The sequence below is a fragment of the Myodes glareolus genome, chromosome 6, assembly GCF_982192425.1.
Source record: "Myodes glareolus chromosome 6, mMyoGla1.1, whole genome shotgun sequence".
NCBI lineage: Eukaryota > Metazoa > Chordata > Mammalia > Rodentia > Cricetidae > Myodes > Myodes glareolus.
The window spans coordinates 970,132-995,791 of NC_142031.1; the positions used below are offsets into that span (position 1 = coordinate 970,132).

General features: G+C 49.4%; 1 protein-coding gene across 1 annotated transcript; it reads left to right on the forward strand.

The window, feature by feature from the left end:
• The first annotated feature begins 6,789 nt into the window (after positions 1 to 6,789).
• Positions 6,790 to 25,610, forward strand: LOC125388816 (ATPase family AAA domain-containing protein 3A). Its single transcript, XM_048417141.3, has 16 exons — positions 6,790 to 7,094; positions 10,627 to 10,703; positions 11,324 to 11,425; positions 11,750 to 11,809; positions 12,620 to 12,689; positions 13,288 to 13,453; positions 13,679 to 13,748; positions 15,815 to 15,970; positions 16,365 to 16,421; positions 16,671 to 16,796; positions 17,058 to 17,182; positions 17,958 to 18,009; positions 18,365 to 18,435; positions 19,370 to 19,537; positions 20,614 to 20,722; positions 24,899 to 25,610. Exons 1-16 carry the CDS (start codon positions 6,893 to 6,895, stop codon positions 25,046 to 25,048), a joined length of 1,761 nt encoding a protein of 586 aa, XP_048273098.2. The 5' UTR covers positions 6,790 to 6,892; the 3' UTR covers positions 25,049 to 25,610.
• Positions 25,611 to 25,660: the final 50 nt, after the last annotated feature.

The window sequence follows — 25,660 nt, forward strand, 5'->3', positions numbered from 1 at the left end:
GCCGGACAGTGGTGGTGCACACTAGTCCAAGCCCTCAGGAGGCAGAGGCAGGTCTGAACTCAGGATCTCTGAGTTCAAGGCCAGCCTGGTCTACAGAGAAAGCTCCAGGACAGACGGCTACACAGAGAAACCCTGTCTTGAAAAGAAAAAAAAGTTTTCCACCAAAAGTCTCGCCAGCTGTGTGCGTGTGTGGGCAGCATGAAAGGTCGGCTGTACAGGGTTTGTTGTGTCTGGAGAGGAAGGGAGGCAGGCATCTTTCAGCCTGCTGTCCCTCTGCGTTCCTGTCATCTGTGTACCAGGACCTCACTTCTGCAGCCCAGAATCTACAGTTGGAGTAGTCCGGAGTAGTTCAAGTTGCTGCTGTTACAGCTCAGGACAGGAGCCTGGCTTAACTGGGCCATGTCAATTACCACCCATGGTCTCCTGCCCACTGCCCAGCCCTCTGCTTACATATCCTTCTTGCGCTATGGCTACTCTAGTCAGTCCCAGGAACTAAAAGTATCGAGAGCGGAGGGGGTGGGCTGTGGGGCCTGACACTGTGTCTGAGCCCAGCAGAGGTGACTTTCCTGAGAACTTGATTTACCACCATTTCCCAAGAACCTGAGGGAGCATCGTTGGGCTCACCCTGACATCTGAACTGGACAAGTGGTCAGGAGAGACCACAGGGTCTCCTACTTGCGCCAAAGGCCGGGCCTTCTGATGGTGAGGACTCCACATGGCTTGGAGGGAGTGCCCAGGACCATTCCGGTCCTGCCTGTGCCTAGAAAGTGGGAGGTGGCTGCTTTTGTGATTATGGCTTTAGAAACAGCACCCTAGCCTGATGGTGGAGCAGGGGCCTCTGGTGGTGGTAGTGGGGATAGGTTCCCTCTCCAGGAAGCCTGTGCATGCACCTATGGGCTTCATGCCCACATACTAACCTGAGTGCTGAGAGATTTCTCTGACCTCAGTTATCAGTCCAGGGTCTGAGGCTATCGGCATTCAGGACAAAGATTCAGATTGGACATGTGGGCCCCACAGCCCCCTAAAACACACAAGTTCCTCAAGCAGTTGGTGTTTCCCATTCTGTTCTCAGAGTCAATTGGCCACGGAGGAAGCCGTTTCCCTTCCACACTGAGTCCCCGGGCCCGGTTTACAGAACACTGAGTAGGAGGCAGGAGAGTACCAGAGGGTCATTTCTTAGTGGTTATGTAGCTTTCATTGATAGCTAAAACTCATAAGAATCTGAGTGACCCAGCTCACTCAAAATATACTTCTTTCCTGGGAAAGTAGAATGGGCAGGAGCCACATATCTGATAGCCAGAGTCCACTCCCAACAGATCCTCGGCATAAGCTCATCTGGACCTAATGTCAGCACCATCTATTTTCAGGTGGTGGAGGTGCCTGTGCTTCCCCTCACCTACCACAGAATGTTTCTACTTGGGTCTCTTGCTTACAAGCGTCTTTATTTGCGGAACCATCTTGACGGCCCCGGCTAACAATTTAGTGGATGAGATTTCCTGTGAGTTGTTTGCCACACATACCACCTTCTGCTCCTGGGCTTCCCCTGCCTCTAGCTCTGTTCTCTCTGTGTCCAGGATGATGAGCAGCGGCTGATGCCACCCAAAACTTAACATACGTGCCAAGAATGGTTACTCTGTTTCTCAGAGGTGCCAGAACACCAGAAAGGGCTGTTCTGTGGTTGCTCCTGGTTGAGATCCATGGGAGATGGAGTATCTAGGAGGCTGGTGGGGTGGGACTAATATGCTGGGAACGATGAGGAGACCTCAGGGGGGGAGACTGCTGCGGGTGCTGGCACCCATGCACTTGTGCCGCAGAGAAGCTGAGAGTAGGAGACACATAAAGGAATATTCTGCGCTGGTGGTGGTGGTGCACACTGTTAATCCCAGCACTCGGGAGGCAGAGGCAGGCGGATCTCTGTGAGTTCGAGGCCTGCTTGGTCTACAAGAGCTAGTTCCAGGACAACCTGGGTACACAGAGAAACCCTGTCTCAAAAAACAAAACAACAACAAAAAACCCAAAGGCAGGGAAAAGGTTCTTGCTTTGGCAGCGCATACACTAAAACTGGAACAACGTGGAGAAGATTATCATGACACAAATTCTTGAAGCATTCCATATTTTTAAAATTAAAAAAAGAAGGGGCTGGAGTGATGGCTTAGAGCTCATAGACGGTTGAGTACCAAGTATGGTGCCCGGCACTCACACCGGGCAGCTCACAATCCGTGAAATCCGGTCTCTTCCCTCTTGGGCATCTGCACTCATCCGTACACACTCACATACAGATATACACACATACACTTGTCCGTACACACTCACATACAGATATACACACACTCATCCGCACACACTCACATACAGATATACAAGCATACACTCGTCCATATACACTCACATACAGATATACACACATACACATAGTTAGAAATAAAATAGATGTGGGGCTGGAGAAATGGCTCAGCAGTCAAAATCACTTGCTGCTCTTGCCGAGTACCTGGGTTCGGTTCCCAGCACCCATGTCTGGCAGCTCACAACTACCTGTAACTCCCGTTACACGAGATCTGACACACTCTCCTGGCCTCCTTGGTACCTGTATACACATAGTACCTATGAACGCCCACAAACACTTAACTGTGTAAAATAAAACAAATATTTTGTTTTTAAAATTTATTTATTTTTGATACAGGGTCTCTCTGGGTAGTCCTGGCTGTCCTGGAGCTCAAAACATAGACCAGCCTGACCTCGAATTTAAAGAGATCCATCTGCCTCCACCAGAGCTGGGATTAAAGGCATGTGCAACCAAGACTAGCTTAAGGCCATTTTTAAAAAAGATTTATTTATTTACTATGTATACAGTGTTCTGTCTGCGTGTATATGCCTACAGGCCAGAAGAGGGCACCAGATCTCATTACAGATGGCTGTGAGCCCATAAAGTGGTTGCTGGGATTTGAACTCAGGACCTTAGGAAGAGCAGGCAGTGCTCTTAAACCTCTGAGCCGTCTCTCCAGCCACATTAAGACTTTTTGTTTGTTTGTTTTTGTTTTTTTGAGACAAGCTTTCTCTATATAGCCCTGGCTGTCCTGGAACTTACTCTGTAGACCCGGCTGCCCTCAAACACAGACATCTGCCTGCTTCTGCATCCTGAGAACTGGGATTAAAAGGCATGTGATACCATGCCAAGCTTAAAACAATTTTTAAAACAGAAAAAAGGGGCAGAGGCAGGCAGAGCTTGTAGTTGGAGGTCAGCCTGGTCTAAAGAGCTTGTTCTAGGACAGCCAAGGATATACAGAGAAATCCTATCTCAGAGAGAGAGACAGAGAGAGAGAGAGAGAGAGAGAGAGAGAGAGAGAGAGAGAGAGAGAGAGAGAGAGAGAGAGAGATTAGGGGCCTGGCCAGTTTCCAGATGGGCACAGGACCCATTTGAGACAAGGTATTGTGGGTGGTGTGAAATTCTGGGCAGAAGTAGGGCAAGAATAATCACCAACTGCTCCTATCACAAAAGCCAGTTAGTTTGTTGCAATTAAATATAGCCTTGCAACCAGACAGCTTTTTAAAGATGTAGCCCCGGGGCCTGGAGGGATGGCTCAGTGGTTAAGAGCACTTGCTGCTCTTGCAGATGATCTGAATTAAGTCCCTAGCACTCGCATCAGGCAGCTCACAGCTGTCTAACTCTAGCCTGAAGGATACAGCATCTCCGGCATCAACGGGAACCTGTACTCACGTGCACAAACGCTACTCACAGCTGAAAATAAGAAAACTTAAAAGAGATCTTCATCCAAATTAAAATAACAAAATAAAGAAAAGGAAGTCTGCTGGGAGCCGTCCCCGGCAGTGGGCAGGTCCCACGTAAAGAATTGGTGAAAGGGGGGCTGGAGAGATGGCTCAGCAGTTAAGAGCACTATCTGCTCTTGCAGAGGACCTGGGTTCAGTTCCCAGCACCCACATGACTGCTCACAACTGTCTGTAACTCCAGTTCCAGGGAAACCCATACCCTCAAACATGCTGGCAAAATATCAGTGCACATAAAATAAAAATAAATAAATCATTTAAAAAAAATTAAAAAAAAAAGAATTGGTGAAAGAAGGAAGTGAGCTAGGCCATGGTGGTCGGGAGAATCTTGCAGCCAGAGTGCTTCTGTATTTATACGAATTTAGTAAGCAGGGACACGTTCAAGTTGTTCCAAAACACAGATCATATCATTTTTGGTTTTGGACGTGTGTTTTACTTCCTTTTGCTCATTTTTTAGTCATCATTGATAAACTACGACAGAACAGAGTTATCATTTCCAATCATTTTCCCTCAAGTTTTGACATCATTGATAAAGGGTTATTATTTTTACTCAGTAACCCCAATACCCAATTTTTAGGGTCTAGAGGCATATGACAAGTTGTTCTCAGTCTGGTTGCTTCTGTGGCTACAAGGACATTTGACCAAAACAATCTTCAAGCCATCCTGAGCACGCTGCCATGTCCCAAGCAGTGTATTATTAACTCTTAATAGTCAGAGTGCCCAAGAAATAGCCTCAGGCCCAAACTGCTGCAGTTATTATTCAATTCTGGCATAAACAATGTTTATATTTTATGTCTTTATAGAATACTTTTATCATCCTTCTACCTTATTCATTGCCCGTCAGTATAAGTCTTTATTAGGACAGAGGTAACCAGCTAATCTAACTATAAGAGGTATATCAGCTATATAATTGCCTGAGTGTACAGTCTGAAGATGCTTATATTCCGAACTGTGGCCAACTCCTCTAGCCCACAGAATCTTGTTGATCTTTTTAAGTTGACTTTGTTTTGGTTATCTTGTTCCTAAGTAGGAACAGGGACAGATGTTTCAAAAATGTCTCATAGCCTCATAAAGAGACCTCTGGCTTCTTTATGTTTGTCACAGCCTCCAAGGTGTAAGGAAGACCTTCAAGCAGATACAGATATCTCCCTAAAGCGGGAGGAATAGTATGTTTAGGTCTGTCCTGGGGAAACTTGGAAGTAGCATTCCTGGGAGAAGGCATAAATGATTTATAAAGAACTTTTTATTAATCCAATATTTCTAAAGACTCCCAAGTATGCAACAGAGGTCTGTGGTTCCTCTCCCCTCCTCCCCACCCCAGCAGGTGGCAGCAGCCTGCCTGAGATGCTGCAGGAAGGAGCTGGAGTCCATGTAAGAGCAAGTGTGTAATTCACAGTCCTATTCTGCAGAGGCTCGAGCCATGAGCTGCTCTATGCTTCCAAAGCCTGGGGCTTAGATCAGCCACATCTGCCACAAAGGCTTCTTAGCTCTTCATAGACGATTCCCAAGGGGCCCACCAAGGATTCAAAGACACACTGGTGGCCATGGACTTGAAAAGAGTGTCAGGATCAAGGCTACTCCTGGTGACCCCACATGACCCTGGGGATATGTAGGTCAATGGAGTGAAGTTTGAGGTCTCGGTGGAAACTCTCAGCTGTTTAGTCTGCAGGCTCAGCTTACCAGAGGGGCTGATTTGAAGTCAGCATAAGTAGTTAACTATTTCCTTAAATACAACTCTCAATATGGGTTATTTCAGCTGATAAGAAAGCTTGGGTTCAGTACTAAGCCATTACTGTCCTGGGCCATCACCACAAATCTACTGTCTATCTCTGAAACACTGCATCTATACGACAGGAAGCCCATTCTGGAAGGCCAGTCTGGGTGGGACTTTTCCTCTGTTGGGTTAGGGTGTGTCCCAGGGTGGCAGAAGCAGGATGCACATGCTGGCGGGGGCAGAAGCAGGCCTGTAAATGAGCTGTGGTGAACGTGAACCTGATAGGAACTAGGGGTGCTTTTGGAGCTGAGTAGGAAGAAAGGATGGAGGGAATGGCCCCCACTGGCAAACAACAGACCATCAGCAGCAGAGAAGATCACATTTGTCAATGAAAATGAGAGTGGTAAATAGGAAACACAGTCATGATTCTTCTCTCTTTCATTTACTTAGTGTCTCTAGGGTGCATCTGTTGTAAACGTTCATTAAATACAACTGGTGGGTCATTCTGTGTGCTCCATTAGACGGTGAGGTGTAAAGTCAGTTGCTCAGAGAGAAGCTATAGCTCTGCCTTCTTAATGTCAGCCAGCCAACCTCCCTGCTACCTGAGATAGGGTCTTGCTATGCAACCCAGACTTGTCCCATATTCTAGATCTCTGCCTCAGTCTCCCGAGTGTGGAGATTACAGGCATATGCCACCAGCCCAGCTCAATCTCTCTGAGTCATTTACCAAAGTCTTACTACAATGATTGGCTGTTTTCGTCTCTCGGGCTTCGGTAAAGCGTGGGGTCACGGCAAGGGCCTGTGGCTACCTTTTCCCTCAAACCTTCGGGCTTGTGATCTCACGCAGGTTACCAATCGCTCTTGGCTGCCATGGCCTGAGGCATCTCAAGTCTGGAAGAAGTCAGCTCCGGGAACTCGGGATCTCCATCTCCTTCAGGTGTTCTGGGTCTGGACCCACAGCAGGAGTTCCGACCCTGCCTGGTGTGGTCCAGTGTGTCTCTGATCTGTAGCCACTATGGCTGGAGCGCCTCCAGAAATGCCTATAACGACTGACCCACAGCACCTTGGCTAGAAGAGGGCGTTTTCTAGGACGAAGGCACACCCACCCCTAAAACTTCGTTCCGATTTGCTTGGTCCAGGAACTCCGTCCAGTTCCGCCTCCTTAGACAGTTGGGCAAATCGCGCCGCCGACGCCAATTGCGTCCCTGTCGCAGCCGCCAATCCGATGGCGGAGAGCGCTTTGGCCCTCGCGAGTTTCCGTCGCTGGGAAGGACGAGGGGTGTGTCGCGCCTGCGCAGTTCGCCGACCCGCGGCGCGTGGTGCCTGCCAGGATCCCCGCACGAGTCACGCTAGAGTCCGGAGCGGACCCCCGTGGACGCGCTGCACTTGTGAACCATGTCGTGGCTCTTTGGCATCAAGGGCCCCAAGGGCGAAGGAACGGGGCCTCCGCTGCCTCTGCCGCCCGCGCAGCCCGGGGCGGAGGGTGGCGGCGACCGCGGTGCCGGAGACCGGCAATCGCCCAAGGACAAATGGAGCAACTTCGACCCCACGGGCCTGGAGCGTGCGGCCAAAGCGGCGCGCGAGTTGGAGCACTCGCGTGAGTGCGCGGGCTGGGCTTGGGAGGTTCGTTTCAGAGGTGCCAGTGGTTTCTGCGAGTTTGGTCCTCTTGGCGTCTCAGCAGCGAAGTGTTCTGTCTGCAGCCCTGCTTTGCAAGTGACCCGAACGGCCTGGTAGTCACGTGGCCGTGGCTATCCTGCATTTCGGGAGACCCAGGTCCTGTCACCCTCTTGCACTTGGCAGCTGTCAGCGCGGCAGAAGAGGCCGTTTTAGAGAGGCTTTTTAGAGAGGCTCGAGTTGCGTGTGCCAGTGCTGGCCTTGGTTACTGCTGGGCTCTCTTGCTGCCTCCACGTGGTGTAGGTCAAAAAGGCATGACCAGGTCAGGTGATCCGTGCTGTAATTGATTGTAATCACCCACTTAATAAGGGGATCATTTTTGAAAGACGTTTGGTTTTAGCCAAAAGGCAGTAGAGTCTGCATTGATTGTTGGATAATAGCACTCCACAGTGGAACGTGACGGGAGGGTATCTGTAAAATTTGATCCTCTCGGAGCCAGTGTTTCCCTGCAAATATCCTGTCTGCTTTGATGTTGACAGTTCGTGCCAAAATGTAATATAAGGTTTTTGTTTGTTTGTTTTTTTAAAGACTGTTATCCCTGGCTGGAACTCCTGAGCGCTGTGTAGCCCCCGCTGTTTGGTCTCTATAGACCAGGCTGGCCTGGAACTCAGAGATCCGCCTGCCTCTTTGCCTCCTGAGTGTGCACCACCAGCACCTGGCTATTTGAAATCTTTTTAAGGGCCTGAAATGGGGGCTAGAGAGATAGTTCAATGACTAAGAGCACCTGTTGCTCTTGTAGTGGGCCTGTGTTCAATTCTGAGTGTGCATATGGCAGCTCACAATCTTTAACCCAGTTTCAGGGAATCCAAGGACCTCTTCCAGCTTCTGAGGGTATCAGACATGTTCTTGGTGCACATACATACCTTCAAGCAAGCACTCAAACACATAAAATTAAAAACAAAGCAAAACCTGAAGTGTAGGAGGTGTTGAATAAATACTGATTGAAGGAATGATGCTGTTGGTCTCAGTTTTGTGTTTATGCATGGGCTCTGTTTTTTAAAAGTCTCTCTAGGGAAACCCTAATTTAAATAGGTACAATATGCAGAGCCTCTCAGAGAGGGTCTGGCACTTGGTGAGTAAATTCTCTGTTCTTGTGGGGCTACACCAACACTTGAGAGACAGAGGCAGACAGAACTCTGAGTTTGAGCTGGGCTGGTCTGCATAGTGAGTTCCGGGACAGCCAGGGTACGCAGTGAGATCCTGTCAAGTCTTGGGCAGTGTAGTCTCAGAGCCCTGCTGACTCAAATCCCCATAGAGACATTCAAAGCTTTCAGATTTGGGACCAGGATCATCTGTCTCTTTTGACCTAGCAGAGGTAATAATCTCATATGTTTGCTAGATAATCTCAGTGATTGGGTTGAAATGAGAAAAAGTGGCTGTTTTTCAAAGCATTTCCAGTGTTAACAGACTTGACAGATGATCCAATGTCCTGTTACAGGGTTAGGTAGGGGACACTTTTGGTGACTCCTGGGTTGGGGGAGGGTCACTCTTTAGGCGCACCTAGAATTTCGGACTCGAATCTCGGCTATCAGTCCCATTCCTACCATCTGTTACAGACTACGGGGAGCAGGGCCCTTCACTGCATCCCGGCTATTCTTGCATATCCATTGCTATCTAGGTGCCCACACTGCAGTCCTGAACTCTGGCCCAGGCCATTCTCCCCTGGGTCCAGTGCTTTGGCCTCTACTCTCAGAACTATCTTTTCTGGGCCAGCAGCACCTCCTGTGGGTTCTACATGCCCCATCAGAGTTCTTTTCTTGTAGAATAGTCTCAGGTGGGCCCTAAACTTGTGCTGAAAACTTACCTGTTCTGTCTCATTTCACATGAAAATAGAGACTTTAGCTGAGCTTGCCAAAGTCACATGGAGAATAAACCGCTGGAATTTGGTCCCAGGCTTGTTGGGCTGTGATACCCTCCTACCTGTCTATTTGCTGAGATGAGGCCCCAGGAGTATTGCTCTCCCCAACCCTTTCCTGTCAGAATGTCAGGGGTTCCCATGGTCTGCTCAACTCTTGGCTTCAAAGCTTACAACTTGAATTAGGGTAGGGCTGTGCCTTGCTTCTGTCTCTCTTCAGGTGTGAGTTTTGTCTTCCATCCTGGTCATTGAAGACTAGAGAGTCTAGGAGGAGGTGGTCTTGGAAGGTCCTTGGAAGCTCTGACACTGCTACCCACTGGTGGAGTTCTTTCCAAACTGTGTGCTCTGTGAATTGATCCCAGATACCAAGACATTTGCCATTGCCATCTAAACCTGTGAAATGTTCTTACCGTGGTACCCCTGTCTTAGGCTATGTTCCCTCCAGATACCCATGTATTAATCTCTGGTTAATAGCGTGCTTGTTTCTCAGAAGTTACTCAAAAGTAACATACTGAGGTTGCAGCTGCGCTTGAAGACTTCAGAAATATAAACAGCCAGGCAGTGGTAGCGCACACCTTCAATCCCAGGACTTCAGAAATATAAACAGCCAGGCAGTGGTAGCGCACACCTTCAATCCCAGGACTTCAGAAATATAAACAGCCAGACAGTGGTAGCACACACCTTTAATCCCAGGACTTCAGAAATGTAAACAGCCAGGCAGTGGTAGCACACACCTTTAATCACAGGACTTGGGAGGCAGAAGCAGGCGGATCTCTGAGTTTGATCTTCACTCCTGTGGTTTCTGTGTTAGAAAATTTTAACAATAAGGTATTGGTAAGAGAAACTATCACGGAAGATTTGGAAGCCTGATGCTTAAGCCTCTTTAGAGTGTATCTAAGTATTGACAAGCATCAGTACCATCTGACACAGAACACAGAAGGTATTATAACCTAGGTGCATTGTCTGCTATCTGATCCTTACTCATCCTTTTCTGCATGCATGTTTTTTTAACGTCATTAATGGATACAGATATGGACACCAGCCAGAGCTCTGCCTCCCTAATTGGAAAAAGCCTGGTTTGTCATTGCTCCACTACCCCATCTGGATGATTGTGTGGTGGTCTTTCTGATGGTGTTCTTGGCAAGGATCCCCTGGGTTAGGGCCTGAGCTCACCAAGCTCTTACTGTCTCATCTCCATCACTTCTACAAAGTTCCATGGAATCCAGGCTAATTCAAACTCACAACACAGCTGAGGGTGTTGGACTCCTGATCCTCTGGCTTCCACCTTCAGAATATTAGGATGACAGGCATGCACATTACACCTGATTTTGTGTGGTGTTAGGGGTCTAACCTGGGGCTTTGTGCATTCTGGGCAAACTCTTAACAACTGAGCTGCATACCCAAACTCACCAGGCTCTGTTGGAGATAAGGCAGCAGCTTTGAAAGGAGAGATCGTTGTAGGAGTCTGGAAATGATTCAGGATTGAGTGTTGTTTTTCGGAAAGCCCCTTGGCATGAGAGAAAGGTCTGTTGTGGCCCACACGGATGTGTCTACTGTTGGTATACTAACACCCTCTCTCCTACGCTCCTGTACTCTACAGGTCATGCCAAGGAGGCACTGAGTCTTGCGCAGATGCAGGAGCAGACACTGCAGCTGGAACAACAATCTAAACTCAAGGTGAGCTGTGGGCTGGTGCCAGCACAGATGACAGACCTATGGATGTGTCCTCCATTTGAAGGAACTGGGGGACGTAAGAACACAATGCTGAGTATATTGCTGTGACTCTGTAGTAGAGGTGCTTCATTTCTCTGCACTCAAAAGAACCTCTGGAAGCTGGACGTTACACCCTTTAATCCCAGCACTTAGACGGCAAAGGTAGGTGGATAGCTGAGTTCCAGTACAGTCTGGGATACACAGAAAACATGTCTTGAAAAAAAACAAACAACAAAACCTAAAAGAAGAACCCTGTCAGAGTTTTCAGTGAGCATGGGGCGGGCTCCATCCTTAGTCCTTGTCTGCTAATACAGTACAGTTGTGATCTGAACTCAGGGCAAAGGAGTGAGTAGCATCCTGATCTCTGTGCCTGCCTGGTCTTGTCTGTGTGCTTAGAGCTGTGAGCCCACTGAGGTTATATGAGTATCTGTCCAGACTATGTTTTAAAGTTGTCTTCTGCCTTATCTCAGCCTGTTACATGGACCAGTTGGCATGGCCTTTGATGCTGCCATCTTGTAGTCTGTAGCATCATGGAGTGGGCTGTGGGCAGTGTGAGCCTTACAGAGTACGCCTGTGTTCTGTAGGAATATGAAGCTGCTGTAGAGCAACTGAAGAGTGAACAGATCCGCGTGCAAGCCGAGGAAAGAAGGAAAACTCTGAGTGAAGAGACCCGGCAGCACCAGGCTGTAAGTGCACACGCAGCCACTTATGCCGGGGGAACAGGAGCGGGGATGGGACATTGAGATGTCACTCTGGATCTTTTAGTTACTGACCAGTTGAGGGTGGTAGTTGTACTAGGACCTGGACCATAATTGTAAAAATAAGCAAAACCAATAACCCCCAAACATAGACTTCTTGGTACAGAGCTGTCCTGCACCTGCATGTTTACGGAAGGTGGCAGCTCACCTGTGACTTACTCAGCAACCACTCCAGGGTGGGTCAAGATCATCTCTGATGCTTCTAGTAGCTTCTTTCTCCAGCCACAGTGTGTCTTCCGTCTTCTTCCCTAGAGGGCCCAATACCAGGATAAGCTGGCTCGACAGCGCTATGACGACCAGCTGAAACAGCAGGTAAGTGGGGCACACCTCTGAGAGCTGTGCTGTCCTTGCAGTAGCTAGGGGATGATGCAGGCAAGTGCATGGGCAAGAATGCAAGTGTTGCTGGTCCTGGGTGAATTTTCTCAGACATTGGTAGGCCCTGGCATGTGTATATTTACGGGCCTGTGTGCATAATGAACACACCCAGACACACACCTGAATGCAGACATACTCTACATGTTGACATGTATGCAGGCATGTTCAAGCACATACACAAGCCCATGCACGGAATTTCTTATGCTTCCACGACAAAGGTGGGTTTTTCAGTTACTTTGAGGGTTCTTGCTAGATGGACACCTGTCTAACTAGCAAGGTCAGTGAATGGTGGAGGGCAAGGTCCCTGGGTAATTCAAAACCTGGATAGGCCTCATGTGTTCCATGCTGGCTCCCTGTTATAGGGAGCTCATCAGCCTTGGGCTTGTGTTCATGTTTTGTTTGCTGGGGCATTATAGCTGTTAATCTCAGTAGGCAAAAATCAGATTCTATAGAGCATAGATGCAGGCCCTGGGGGACTTCGAACTACATTACTGAAGCTGCTATAAAGGCTGCTTCTGCCCCAGCAGGTGGGGCAGCTCTGAAACCAGTCCCTTAATGTGTGCATGCCCTGGGCCAACAGCAGATGTGCCTGCACTGGAGTGTACCAGCTGGAGCCCCAAGACAGTTGGGACTCCTCAGGTGGGCAGAAGCATTCCTGACTCAGAGCAGCTCCAATCTGTTGGCTTGGTATTTGTTTGTTATTCTGCTTTTCAAAAGCTTTTACCTTTCCTATGCCTTCTCTCTTAGCAACTTCTGAATGAAGAGAATTTAAGGAAACAGGAGGAGTCTGTGCAGAAGCAGGAGGCCATGCGTCGAGGTAGGTGGTCACCAAGGATGGCTGGCTTTGTTGGGCATCTTAGTCCTTAAGAAACGCCTGCACAGAGGCACACTGCGACCTCAGCTAAGGACTGTATTTACAGCCTGTGCTTTGACACCAGACAGCGCTGGATGCCGTGGTTTCAAAGAACTAATTCTCAGCAGAAGCTTCATCTGTAGCCTCGCCCCTGAGCAGAAAGTTCTGGGACGAGTTGATTTGGATAGGAACATTGCCTGGCCTTAGTTCTTTAGGCCAACCTGCAGGAACATTTCCTGTCTCCAGGAGTCTGTCAGGAAGGGTTTGAGGCAGTTTGTTGGTGTCATTAGTGATTGGTTCTTACTGCTGACAGAAACGGCACACGTTGTTGCATCTCATGACTTTTCTGGTGATCGTCCACATTTTTGTTTGTTTTTAAAATATGTCATCCTAAGGGTGGTCCAGGCTGTTTCAGGGCTTGCTCTGCAGTATGGGTTGTTCACTGTGACACTGCTGCTTCTGGTCCATGCAATATCTAGGCCTGTGTGTGCATGTCAGTAATGTGGGCAGAGGCAGGCATAGTATGAGCTGAAGACTGCTGTCTTTGCCTTTCCCTGGGCAGCCACCGTGGAGCGAGAGATGGAGTTGCGACATAAGAATGAGATGCTGCGGGTAGAAGCTGAGGCCCGAGCACGGGCCAAGGCTGATCGAGAGAATGCAGACATCATCCGGGAGCAGATTCGACTAAAGGCTGCTGAACACCGCCAGACCATCTTGGAGTCCATCAGGTAAGGAGGCAGCCAGAGCCCAGGACCTGCTATCCCAATTCACACTAGGAAGTTACTGGTCATCAAAGGTCCTCTGACCTCTTCATCGTCAGCTTTTAACACCCCCATCTTGGTAGACTGATCTGACCTAAAGGACTTCACTAGTTTCTTTTCTTTGACCTTCTCCAGCCATGTATCACTTCTAGAAAGTCATATGACTCCCCCCCAACCCACCCCCCCATGCAGGACAGCTGGTACCTTGTTTGGTGAAGGATTCCGTGCCTTTGTGACAGACTGGGACAAAGTGACAGCCACGGTACGTACTACCATAGTACCCTATGGGAGAGCCTAGTGGGCAGTTCTGAGACACAGTCTCTGGGGGCTTCCCTGTAAAATTCAGCCGTTTCCTGCTGGCTATAAAGACATCTAGTATTTTTCTGATATACTCAGCACTGATCAGGCACATGAGCTACTACAACTGTCTTCAAGAACTATAGTGAGACATGACAGAGTATTTGGACTTAAAGCATTTCAGACAATTCAGTCTTGTCTTAATCCATCTTAGGCTGCTCTCGCAGGGTGCCCTGTCAGGGACCTCCACAAGATTACCTTTCTTCCAGAGTGGAGGCATGGGAATCTAGAAACATAGTAAGGAATACGAGAACGCAAACAAAAATAATAAAACACAGAAACACATAGGATAGTATTGGGAGGGAATTTCAGTGAGTACTTAAAATTCGTCCAAGTTTAATTTCCAACAACTTAATGTACCCCTGATTTCAAAGGGTAGGAGCAGAACAAAAGGACTGCATTAACATACAGATTGAAAGTCCTGGGGTACATTCCTCACTCACGCCCTAGACTCATGCCTTAGACCAAACACTGTAGGCAACCCACTCCCAGGTGGAATCCCAAGATATTTCCATAAAAGGAACTGGAACATCTTTGAATCCTTTGGCTTTTGTTTTAGGTAGGAACCAACTGCTTCCCTATTCCAGGAGCACTAGGTCTGGCAACTAACCACTCCTGCCCAATAGCCTTGAGGTAGCAGAACTCTGGTTTACAACTAGGTGGGACCTTGAACTAAAAACTAGTCTGACCTTTGGCCTCTTTGGGCCTCCACAGTACCCAAGGCTGACTAACTTACAAACAAGAAAGTTCATCTGGTGTTGGAAAGTCTGAATAGGGCCACCTAATGGCTTCTACTAGGCCCTATTGTTGAAGGTTTTGCAAACTTTGCAGCATTGCATGAGACTAAGTACCTAACATGTAATTCTTGGAGGGACAAACCCCATCTAGTCCTGGCAGCGCAGCCTACCTTCAGGCTTCTTTGTTTGTTTATTTATTTTATTTTATGTGCACTGCTGTGAGGTTGTCAGATCCCCTGGAACTGGAACTGCTAACAGTTGTGGGCTTCCATGTGGGTGCTGGGAATTGAACCCTGGTCCTCTGGAAGAGCAGCAAATGCTCTTAACCACTGAGCCATTTCTCTAGCCCCAGGCTTCAGACTTCTAATCCAGGAACAGGTGTAGGAAAGGGCCAGAATTCACTTTCCAGTGTCCTTGGGAGAAGGTGCTGTTAAGTTTTTTTTTAAATCTTACCTTTTTTTTTCTTTAGACAGGATCTCTCTATTATGTAGCTCTGATTTTTGTAGGATTGGCTGTCCTGAAACTTGCTATGTAGACCAGGCAGTCCTCAAACTCACAGATTACCTGCCTCACCCTCCTGAATGCTGGGATTAAAGGTGTTGTCACCATGCCCAGCTACCTGGCGTTTTTTGATAGTGTGTTCCCAGCTAATTCTGTGAGGCAGGAGGTGGTCTGTGAGGTAGGAGATGGCCTGAGACATCTTCAGGGTCATGGATGACTTCATGCTAGGTGCAGGGGTTGATCCGCTAAGGGGAATGTTGAAAGCACATTATTTTTATTATTCGGGGTGCTGGGGATGGAACCTAAGGTCTTAGGAATGCTAGGCAGGAAGTCACCAGTAAACCACAGGCCAGCCTGGAAGATGCCCCCTCTCTGTGGAGCTGCTTGGTGCACTAATAAATTACCACTTAAAAGGAACTCGTGTTTTGTGGCTAGCCTGGTTTTCTAAGAATGAAGTTTAACTTTTTCAATGGTAAGAAAGTAGTGGAAGGCCAGAAAGGCAGTTAGTGACTATCCAGCCCCGTCCAGCCACATCCCACGTTCTTACAACCTGCTCTGATGGGCAGTCCCAGTGACATGCTTTTGCTGTCCCTGAGGTATGCAAGTGAGCATTGACCGACTGTAGTGTAGGTTTGGGGTTCAACCAGGGTCCAGCGTAAGCTACCATAAGATCTCAGCTGCTCTTGGGCTCAGGATGAACTGTGGGGCAGAGGTGTGGCTTTTTCACTTCCAGGTGGCTGGATTGACACTACTGGCAGTTGGAGTCTATTCTGCCAAGAACGCTACTGCTGTTGCTGGTCGGTATATTGAGGCCCGCTTGGGAAAGCCATCCCTGGTGAGGGAGACCTCCCGCATCTCAGTGCTGGAGGCACTGAGGCATCCCATTCAGGTATGGCCACAATAAGGTTCCACATCCTTGCCAGGTTTCTTCCCATATCACAAGTGTGCACGTTTTCTCTGTCCTCCCTCCTTTACCCGAACAACGTTTCTGCTTTCTCTTTCCTGCTGGCATGGTTGTTTTCTCATGACTGGGCTGCACCAATGGGGCCTGTTGAATCAGTGTTATCTAATTGTATGACTGCTCCTGGGTCTGCTTTAGCTCTTCATGACCTGAGGTCAAGGTCTGTCCTGGCACAGAGGTGGGAGAGTAGCCTGGTGTCACCCAGGCCCCACAGTAGATACTGTTTCTCCAGCTTTGACACTGGGGTACTAATCTTGGGCTGTTCGGTGCAGTACTTCATGGTGGCTGTGTGTCCTGCCAACCGTGACGGTTTCCCCCACAGGTCAGCAGGCGACTGTTCAGCAGACCCCAGGACGCACTGGAGGGCGTCATCCTCAGTGTAAGTCACGTCACTGTGGCGGCTGTGGCCCCAGGAAGGGATGGCAAAGCTTGGCTGGTGTGTGTGTGATCCTTATGCTGTGGCCTTGGGGTCCTGAAGTGCATGTTACTGTACCGTATTCAGATATTTCATAGGCCAGTCCAGTGTCCACAGTGACTAGGCTGCACTAGAATACCTGTGGTCCTTCCACTCCTAAGGCTGTCCGGAGGCTGGGAGACCAGGTTCCCAAACCTCATCTTTCTCTGGCAGCCTAGCCTGGAGGCACGGGTACGAGATATTGCCATCGCAACAAGAAATACCAAGAAGAACAAAAGCCTGTATAGAAACGTTCTGATGTATGGACCACCAGGGACTGGCAAAACCCTGTTTGCCAAGGTAAAAATATCTGGCTGTGACGGTGGGACTGGGTGCCGCTGGGCATCTCAGCTCAGATGGTGGGGGACTATGTGCTAGGCAGGATTGGCTGGTGGAGCTGTGGGCTCAAGAGTCGGGGAGGGAACATCTGCACTGTTTCCCCACCTCAGCTCAGATGGTCAGGGACCACCCATGCTGGGCAGGATTGGTTGGCTGGTGGAGCTGTGGGCCTGGGAGTCTGGGAGGGAACATCTGCTCTGTTTCCCCACCCTCCTTGCCTAGAAACTCGCACTGCATTCAGGCATGGACTACGCCATCATGACAGGCGGGGACGTGGCCCCCATGGGGCGGGAGGGTGTGACCGCCATGCACAAGGTCTTCGACTGGGCAAGCACTAGCCGACGAGGGTGAGCATACAACCCCCACATTCACAGGTTCCCACTTCTGGGGGCCCACCAGGTATCCAACAAGTACCCTGCTGTCTCCCCACTGTCTTGTCCTTGATACTGTGTGGGAGTTCACGGGTAACCTCTAGATTCTGAAGACATGTAGGGGTGGGTACTTATTCTGAAGGCTTTATTAGAAAAAAATGTCAGTCTGGTCTCAAGGCTTCCCGTACAAGAACACTGGCAGGTATAATTGCTGCCGGGAGTGAGTGGCTAGTGAGTGGCTAGCTCAGGTGGGGAGAGCAGTGGATGTCGGCCTCTCTGACTGTGTTGGGACCCTCCAGAAGTTGGCTGAGGATATCACATCAGCTCATGCAGTGTGGCACAGCTGGTTATAATTGTCCCTGGCATTGCCATCATACCTTGTTGTGTCCTTGCCTTTGGTCTTTGCCATTTTACCTTGAATAACTACTTCTTCCTGATGCTGAATACATGCATCTCAGCCCTTACTCTGACCTGGACATGAGGCCTACTGTGAGATCTGTGGGTAGGAGGAGCGTTCCTCTGCCTAGCGTATCCCATCAGAGCTGCAGCTGGGTTCTCAGGGTTCTTGGAATTGTGAGCTCCGTTTTTCTTGGGTCAGGATGTTAAGAGTCCCTGACAGGACAAGGCTTGTGTTCCTTAGCGTATCTTCTCCCAGGGGTATGCACTATACTTCCTATTGCTTCTGGGAGCTCCCAGGTGTTGGCTTGTAGGATCCCAGCATCCCCTTGCCTGACCACCCTCTGGTTCACAGCCTCCTGCTCTTTGTGGATGAAGCAGACGCCTTCCTCAGGAAGCGAGCGACTGTGAGTACCCGGAACTCTATCTCTCAGTGGGATTTGTTCAGAGCTGGGTGCACTAAGCCAGTCGAGCAGGGGACCAGCCTAGAGGTTACTGTGCCCTAGAGCACAGAGCGGCTAAGTCTTCATGCTGTGCTAGCTGAGGATGCTGCTCAGTTGTTTTTCCTCCTAAATTTGAGGAGTTTGTCATTGAACTATTGTCTTGGAGATGCTAAACAACAGGAATCCAAATTCTGACTGTCAAATTAGGCCTGTGTGTCTCACCCTTGCCCTACCCTCCCAACAGTGCGGACACTTTTCCTTGGCCATGTACAAAACTGCTCCTTAGGCTGGAGACTAATGCGAAACTTTCTTCCTGTAGGAAAAGATAAGTGAAGACCTCAGGGCTACTCTGAACGCATTCCTACACAGGACGGGACAGCACAGTAGTAAGTAAGTGCAGTCCTTGCCCTAGCTCCCCGTACAGAAACTTCTGGGCATTGTTAGCCTCCGTTCTCACAAGGACCCAGGACATAGTATGTGGGCAACTGTCTGGGGTGTCTTCATGTTCCTACCGAGAAGGGCCCTGGAGGGTATGAAACATCAAGTCTGCTGGGTTGGTTCCTGTCCACAAGGCCACCCCAGTTTGAGCATCATCTCATGCCTCATGACATCAGCTGTCCACATGCAGCTGGGCTGAGACTTTCCCGATAACTGAACATGCCCGAAGCCTGCTTTAGGGCATGAGACTAGAGTGTGTTTGCTCTTCCTGGGGGCAGATCCCAAGTATCATGTGTAGAAAGATGGAGCCCTGGTCCTTATCTGGGCTACTGGGACTGGAGTAGCATCTTGGCCTTGAAAGAGACCCCAATTTGAACTGTTTCCCAGAAGCCAGTGGCAGGGTGGATGCCTATGGTCAGACAGGCTCCTTTCTTCCAAATCCCCTAATCCTGTCCTTAGCTAGCTCATCACCAGGATAGGACCTAGCCTTCTAATAAGTATGTACCCATCTTAGCAGTTGTAAACATCCCCTCACTTGCTGTGACTGTAGTCTAGCACAGGGCCATTGGGAAAAAGTGATTTGAGGACAACAGAACCTTAAGATACTAGGCAACCTTGATCTCAGGTCTTCCTGGGGTTTCCTGACTTAAAAAGCTGCCAAAGTCTAGAGGTAGATCAGTAATTGAACACTCATCTAGCATTCTTGAATCTCTGGATTCAAATCCCATCTTGAAAAGAAAAGAGAGGAAAGGAAAGGCCTATAAGGGAAGGGGAGAAGGAAGGAAAAGAGAGCTGCCAAGTTGCACCCATCTATAAAGTTTACCTGCGGAGGCCCCTGGGTGACCTGGGATCAGACAAGCCCTCAGCATGCACTTTGTGACTGCAGGTTCATGCTGGTCCTGGCCAGTAACCAACCTGAGCAGTTTGACTGGGCCATCAATGACCGCATTGACGAGATGGTCTGCTTTGCCCTGCCGCAGCGGGAGGAGCGAGAGCGCCTGGTGAGAATGTATTTTGACAAGTATGTTCTTAAGCCGGCCACAGAAGGAAAGCAGTAAGTGTCCAGCCCCGTGGGGTCCCCTTATTGACCTGGAACCTATCTTCCTGGGGTTTAGGCCATCTGTGGGAGGTCACATTCAGTACATAAGTCCTGACAAAGGTGGTTCTGTCATGGGGACCCTCAACCCTTCCTGCCATTGCTCTTTAACTGGGGACAGCTGCAAGTCTGTCAAAGAGCCCACTCTCATGAGCTAATTTGAAGTCCTGGGTCACTGGCCTCTGGGTATCAAGGGAATGTAGCATCCTCTAAGTTTGCTGAGTCTCTTTACCGGGTCTGAAAGTAGCCAGTTAGCATCCTCAGCTGTTGACTGAGTGACCTGGCTTTCTTCTGTGTAGCTGTAAAGCTGCCCTGCCACTCCCAGAGGCCGCACTGCAGCCATGTAGGGGCAGGGATGGGAAGAAACCCCTCGCTGCTGTGTCTAGCACACTTCCCACACTCCTGTTGCAGAGGCCGCCCCGCTTTCAGCTGTCTCCTGGGCCCCGGGCTCTGTGGCATTCGGGCTTCATGTCCTGACCTGAATCCCTCCTGCTGCCTGTTGCCAACACAGCTTAGCAGTGCTGTTTCCTGCGAGCCCATCCCCCATCCGTACTGACCAGGTCCTCTGCCTACTGCTGGCCTCATAACCCCAGCCTCAGCTCAGGCATGCAAGTTTAATGTGTATTTCTGCGGCTTTTGGTCAGATGTTATTGTGGAAGCTCAGATTACAGACAGGGCTCTTTACTTAACTATTCTCACCCAGAGATCTGCCTGCTCTGTTAGCATTTCATCATTGGCTGAGATTTGACTATGCCTGCTGTTTGGGTGCTGACTGTGTTACGTTTGGGTCTCGTGAGTGACATGAAGGCCAGGCCGATTAGGAGAGTGTAATCCAACCCTGCCTGGCTCCAACCTGAGCCTCTCCTGTAGGTCAGGAAGGAAGGCTAAGTTCACTTCATCCAATGAGGCTGTGCAAAAAACGCCCACAATGTCACCTTGATTGGGTGATGTTGGACAGCCTTGCTCCCACCTCCCCAGCCCCCTTTGTGAAGAAGCTGTGGCAGCACAGGCTCACTTGGGGACTTTTTCTTCAGACGCTTGAAGGTGGCCCAGTTTGACTACGGAAAGAAATGCTCGGAGGTCGCCCAGCTGACGGAGGGGATGTCAGGCCGGGAGATCGCTCAGCTTGCTGTGGCATGGCAGGTGAGTTAGAGTCCTGGGACTAAACCCACTCTGATCTCACAGGGAGTTTTCTTTTGAAGGATGTTCCCAGCGTGGATAACCATGTGGCCTTTGGTACTACTAAGATCACCTCAAGGGCTGATGAGACTCAGGGAGAATGGGGCTATGCTATCACTGGCTGATCATGTGCTGGCCCCAATCTGGAGCTGTCACAGTCTTAGGGAATGTCAGGGTCCTGGAGTAGATATGCAGGTCTCGAGAGGACTGACTGCTTGTTGGGTTGGCTATTACGACAGTTGCAGACAAGTCCTGAGTTCTTGCTCCAGATCAGTGATGTGCACTTCATGTATAGATTATGGCTTTTTTGTTTTGTGTTGTTTTGTTTTCTGAGAACAGTTTCTTTATGTGGGTCTTGCTGTCCTGGAACTTATACTGCAGTCCAGAACTTGCTTTTGAACTAGAGATCCATTCGCCTGCCTCTGCCTCCCGAGTACTGGAAATAAAGGCGTGTGGCACGGATATGGGCTTTTTAGGACAAGTAAGGGGGCAGGAGCGTTCCTAGACTAGACAGATGCTGTTGAAGGTACATAGGCCACAGTCTCCTGTTGTCATTCCCTAAAACCTTGTTTTTTCCCGGGACCTGCCTAGCAGCTCCATGGTCCTGCAGCAGGGAACGCCCACAGCAGGGCCAGAGCAGTTTAGGGATTTCAGCCCCTAGTGCTGTCAAGAAAAGCCATGTTGACGGATTGATGGGATAGGGGTGCTATGGCCACTTCAACTTTTGTGCCAACTTCACCATGTCCTTGTAGCCAACTGTCTATAACCAGTGACAGCCTAGCCACTAAAGCTTAGTGGTGTCTTTGGCGTGGGGCATGCATGGGACAGTCCTACTTAGGTTTGGACTTCGTAGCCTAACTACAGTAGGGATAGTATTAGTGTAAACAGGCTAGGTTAGCTGCTACAATATACATCTCACATTGAAGACTGCACCCTGCTGTAACCAGGGTTTGTTTCCACACTGAGGATGAAGAACAGGGAGCTTAGCACAGTGTGGCAACCAAGAAACTGTCTCCCCACAGTTCTGGGGGCCAGCGTACAAAGGTCGGTGTCAGCACAGTCTGATCTTGAAGAGGGGTCTTTCCTGGTTAATAGAGGATAAGGTCTTGCTGGGTCTTCATGTACAGACAGCATGACTGAGCTTTTTGTGTGATTCATGCATGAATTCCAAGGAACCAGGGACCCTTTCTGTGCCCTCCTGTGAGTGAAATGCCTTCCTCTGAAGGATGATCTCATACATTTCCTAGGAGGATGTCAGATGTTCAGCATGTGAAATATGGGGTGATAGACTGAGCTCATCCAGCAGGCTACCTGGCTCACAAAGCTTCCACCAAGACAGCTCACCCTGTCTCTTAATGTATTGTCAGAGAGTAGCAACAGTCCAATAAAGACCTCAGAGGGGAGAGTTGGGGATGCTCCCTGAGGGTTCTGTCAGAGTGGATAAGGCAGGTCCATCTAGGCTATTCTCAGGAATGGGAGGTCCAGGAAGATACCAAGGTGCTGCCTAGGTAGGTCCAATAGCCCACAGACCTGTATGCTGTTGTTGCTTTCACATTGAAGTTGTGGGGTTTTTCTTCTTGAATTGTAGGAACACCTCTCCTTCCAGAATGTGGATATTAGCCTCTTACCAGATATGTGATTTACAAATGTCTTCTTCTGTAGAGTATTTTTTTTATTTATTTATTTATTTTGTTGTTGTTGTTGTTTTTAATTGTTGGTAATATTCTTTTTCTGCTGTTGGCCTGGAACTTGCTATGTAGACCAGATTGGCTGCAAATTCATAGAGAAGCATCTGCCTGTCTTAGTGTACAAAACTTTTAAATATTGGTGGAGTCTGATTATCCCCTTTTTTCATTTTGTGGTCTATAATGTCATGTTTAAGAAACCGTTGCCAGGTAGAATATATGAGTGCACATACCTGTGACCTCAGTACTTAGGAAGCTAGGAGGATTGCAAATTCAAGATCAGCCTGGGAAACGCAGCAAGATCCTCTTCAATTTAAAAATGAAATGAAAGCTGGGATGTAGCTCAGTGGTAGTGTCTACCTCGTGTCTTCAGCCCTGAATGAATCCCCAGTGTCATAAAAAGTAAGAAGGCTGCCGTGGTTTGCCGTTGTGCAGTGGAAGGAGTCCTCTTGTTTGTTGAGACGTGGTCTCACTCTGTAGCCCAGGCTGGCGTTGAATGCTCTTACAATTCTCCTTCTTCGGCCTCCTGAGAACTGGGATTACAGTGTAAGCTACCAGGCTGGGCTTAGGGTTTTGTTCTGTTTATTCGAGACAGGTTTTGCTCTGTGACTGGGCTGGCCTCAGCTGTCAGCACTTCTGTCTCGGGCTCTGGAACTCAGCAGCCCTGCTCATCAGGACTGGTGGACTTTGCTGTCTGCCTCTGGCTCTGATGTCAGTGTGGAAGCTGCTAGGGAATGTTCCTTTCCCTTCCCCTTCTGTGTATATGTGGAGTGTCTGCATGGATTTATGTGCACTACATGAATGCCTGGTGCCTACAAGGCTAGAAGAGGACATGAGGCTGGGAGTGGTGGCACACACCTTTAAGTCCAGCAGAGGAAGAAGCAGGCAGCTGGTCTGCAGCTAGCTTAGTCCACATAGTGAGTTCCAAACCAGCCAGAGTTTTATTTAGAGAGACCCTGTCTAAAAACAAAAAAGAGTATATTGATTTCCCTAGAGCTGGAGTTACAGGTGGTTGTGTGCCATCCAGTGTTGGTGCTGGGGCCTTGAACCTAGGTCTTCTGTGAGAGCCATAAATGCTCCTAACTGCTGAGCCCCCATTTACTCATTTTTGAGCTGGGGTCTTGCTATGTTGCTCAGCCTGGCCTTGAACTTCACAGTCAAGCAACTCTGCCTTAGCTTCATGAATAGCCAGGACCACAGGTGCACCGCTGTCCTAGTAAACTTAAAAATCGTTTTGAATTTATAGAAAAGTTGCAAGATAGAGCACAGGCACCATGTCCTTGTCTCTAGCAGGTTGTGAATGTTGGCTCTGTTTCATAGCATTGTTTACCCCTACCTTGGCTTGGTTGTAACCCTGGGTCAAGCCCTAGTGTCTGTTCCAGTGTGCTTCACCTGTTACTAGGCTGGCTGGTGGATGAGCTTGTGTGGCTCTATGGCTCCTCAGCTGGGTCCTTGGCAAGGTGTAGTCACTTAGAGAGTGCCGCCCTGTCCGTCCAACCAGGGCTCCAGTGTAGCTACCCTTACTTTTGGTCTTGGGTGAGGTCAAGCTGGAAAAGATTATCCATGGCTTATACCTACCTCGCAAAGTTGGTGATCTGGCTCTAGGGCCAAGTCTTCCTCCCCAGTGAATCATAATAGGACAGTGGACCCTAGGTCATCTGTTCCTGGTGGCCCCACTTATCCAGAGGGACAGAATACCTTTATAGTATGGTCATCTTCTCACAGGTGATGGTCCTGGCAGAACTGTTTCTGTAGGGTATGTTTGTCCTGGTGCCTGAGGAGGAACATTTTCTGCCTACAGTGTTCTCTTCATTGTTTTCAGGCATCCTAGGCCCTACTTCTTGTGAGAATCCCTTTGCCTCGTCTTCAGGATTCTCCATACCTTTTTTGCTGATGCCTTTGGAACATGCTCTGCTTCAAACAGAAAACCAGCAGTGTGGTCTCAACCACCTGTGAGCCCTGTTCCTTTTGCAGTGTCAGATTCCTATTGGCTGGTCCTGGAGTGCCCACCTCAGAGAGGATAAGGAAGCGGGAGGGGGCATGCTCACACGGTATGAATAGAGTACCACTTGGCTCTAATTAGAGAAACCTCACACTGACATCGTTTGCCCTGAGGGTAGGGCCCTGGGAGCCACAGGAGGCCTGTAAGGTACACAGCTGCACAACCTGGCTGTGTGACCTGGTGTCTGCCTGAGCTGGAAAATGGAGCCAGAATCTCTAGGGGGTTCTGAGGTCTGTACAGTTGTGTCCTGCTTAGAGGGAGTTAGCTGCCTGTGTGTGTGGAGGAGCAACAGCTGTTCAAACTTTCATTTTAGAAAGTCATTGACAAAGGCAGCAGAAGCAGCAGTGGGGCTGTAAGTCCAGTGATAAGCTCAGGAAATGCCCACTGTGCCAGAACCTTGGGCTTCCCTGTGCAAGCAGCCAGCCTCTTCTTCTGTGTCCTCTCTCCCACCAGGCCATGGCGTATGCCTCTGAGGATGGGGTCCTCACGGAGGCCATGATGGATGCTCGTGTCCAGGATGCTGTTCAGCAGCACCAGCAGAAGATGCAGTGGCTTACAGTAGAGAGACCTAATCCTGAGGCCAGCAAGTCACCATATCCTTGACTCCTCAGCTGCTGAGCTGGACCTGGACACCTTGTGCACCTGACTGAGGACAGCCAGCCTCTGACCACACTATTCCTCCCTCTTTTCCTGTCCTCTTTGGCCTCTGTAAGAGGCCAACACTGTCCCGAATGCCTTTGCCCAACTGTGGGATGCAGGTGGTGTCAGCTTCTCTGCCTCCCACACCTCCTGGTCTGTTTCTCTCTGCATGAGTGCTAGCAGAGGAAGGCAACCGCAGCCCAGGACACTGGCGAGGAGACCCATCTACAAGCCCAAGTCAGAGAAGAGAGGAAGCCGAGTGCTGTACCACAGGCCAGTGGCCATGACTGTGCCCGCGGGACGGGGACCTGCAGGGACCAGGCTGAAGGCAGGAAGGACCTCTGCTTGCTGGACATTGCTCCTGCCCCGCACACATCTGTGCCAGGAACTGGCCCAGTCCTCACTTGGTGAAGTGGATCTGGTGCTAGACTGGCCCTGGCCGGTGGCATCCAGGATTCAGCGTTGCCACCTTCCCCTGGACTGGACCTTTTAAACCCAGACTCTAATAAAACTGTGACTGATTTGCTGTTTTTGTCTCTTGGCTGAGGTGGGGGGTAGGTCTAGATGAAGGAGCCC

Coding starts and splice junctions, on each gene's coding strand:
- LOC125388816 (XM_048417141.3), top strand. CDS start 6,893: ATGTCGTGGCTCTTTGGCATCAAGGGCCCCAAGGGCGAAGGAACGGGG. Junction 19,538..20,613: donor CCGGCCACAGAAGGAAAGCA/GTAAGTGTCCAG, acceptor CTTTTTCTTCAG/ACGCTTGAAGGTGGCCCAGT. Junction 20,723..24,898: donor AGCTTGCTGTGGCATGGCAG/GTGAGTTAGAGT, acceptor CTCTCCCACCAG/GCCATGGCGTATGCCTCTGA.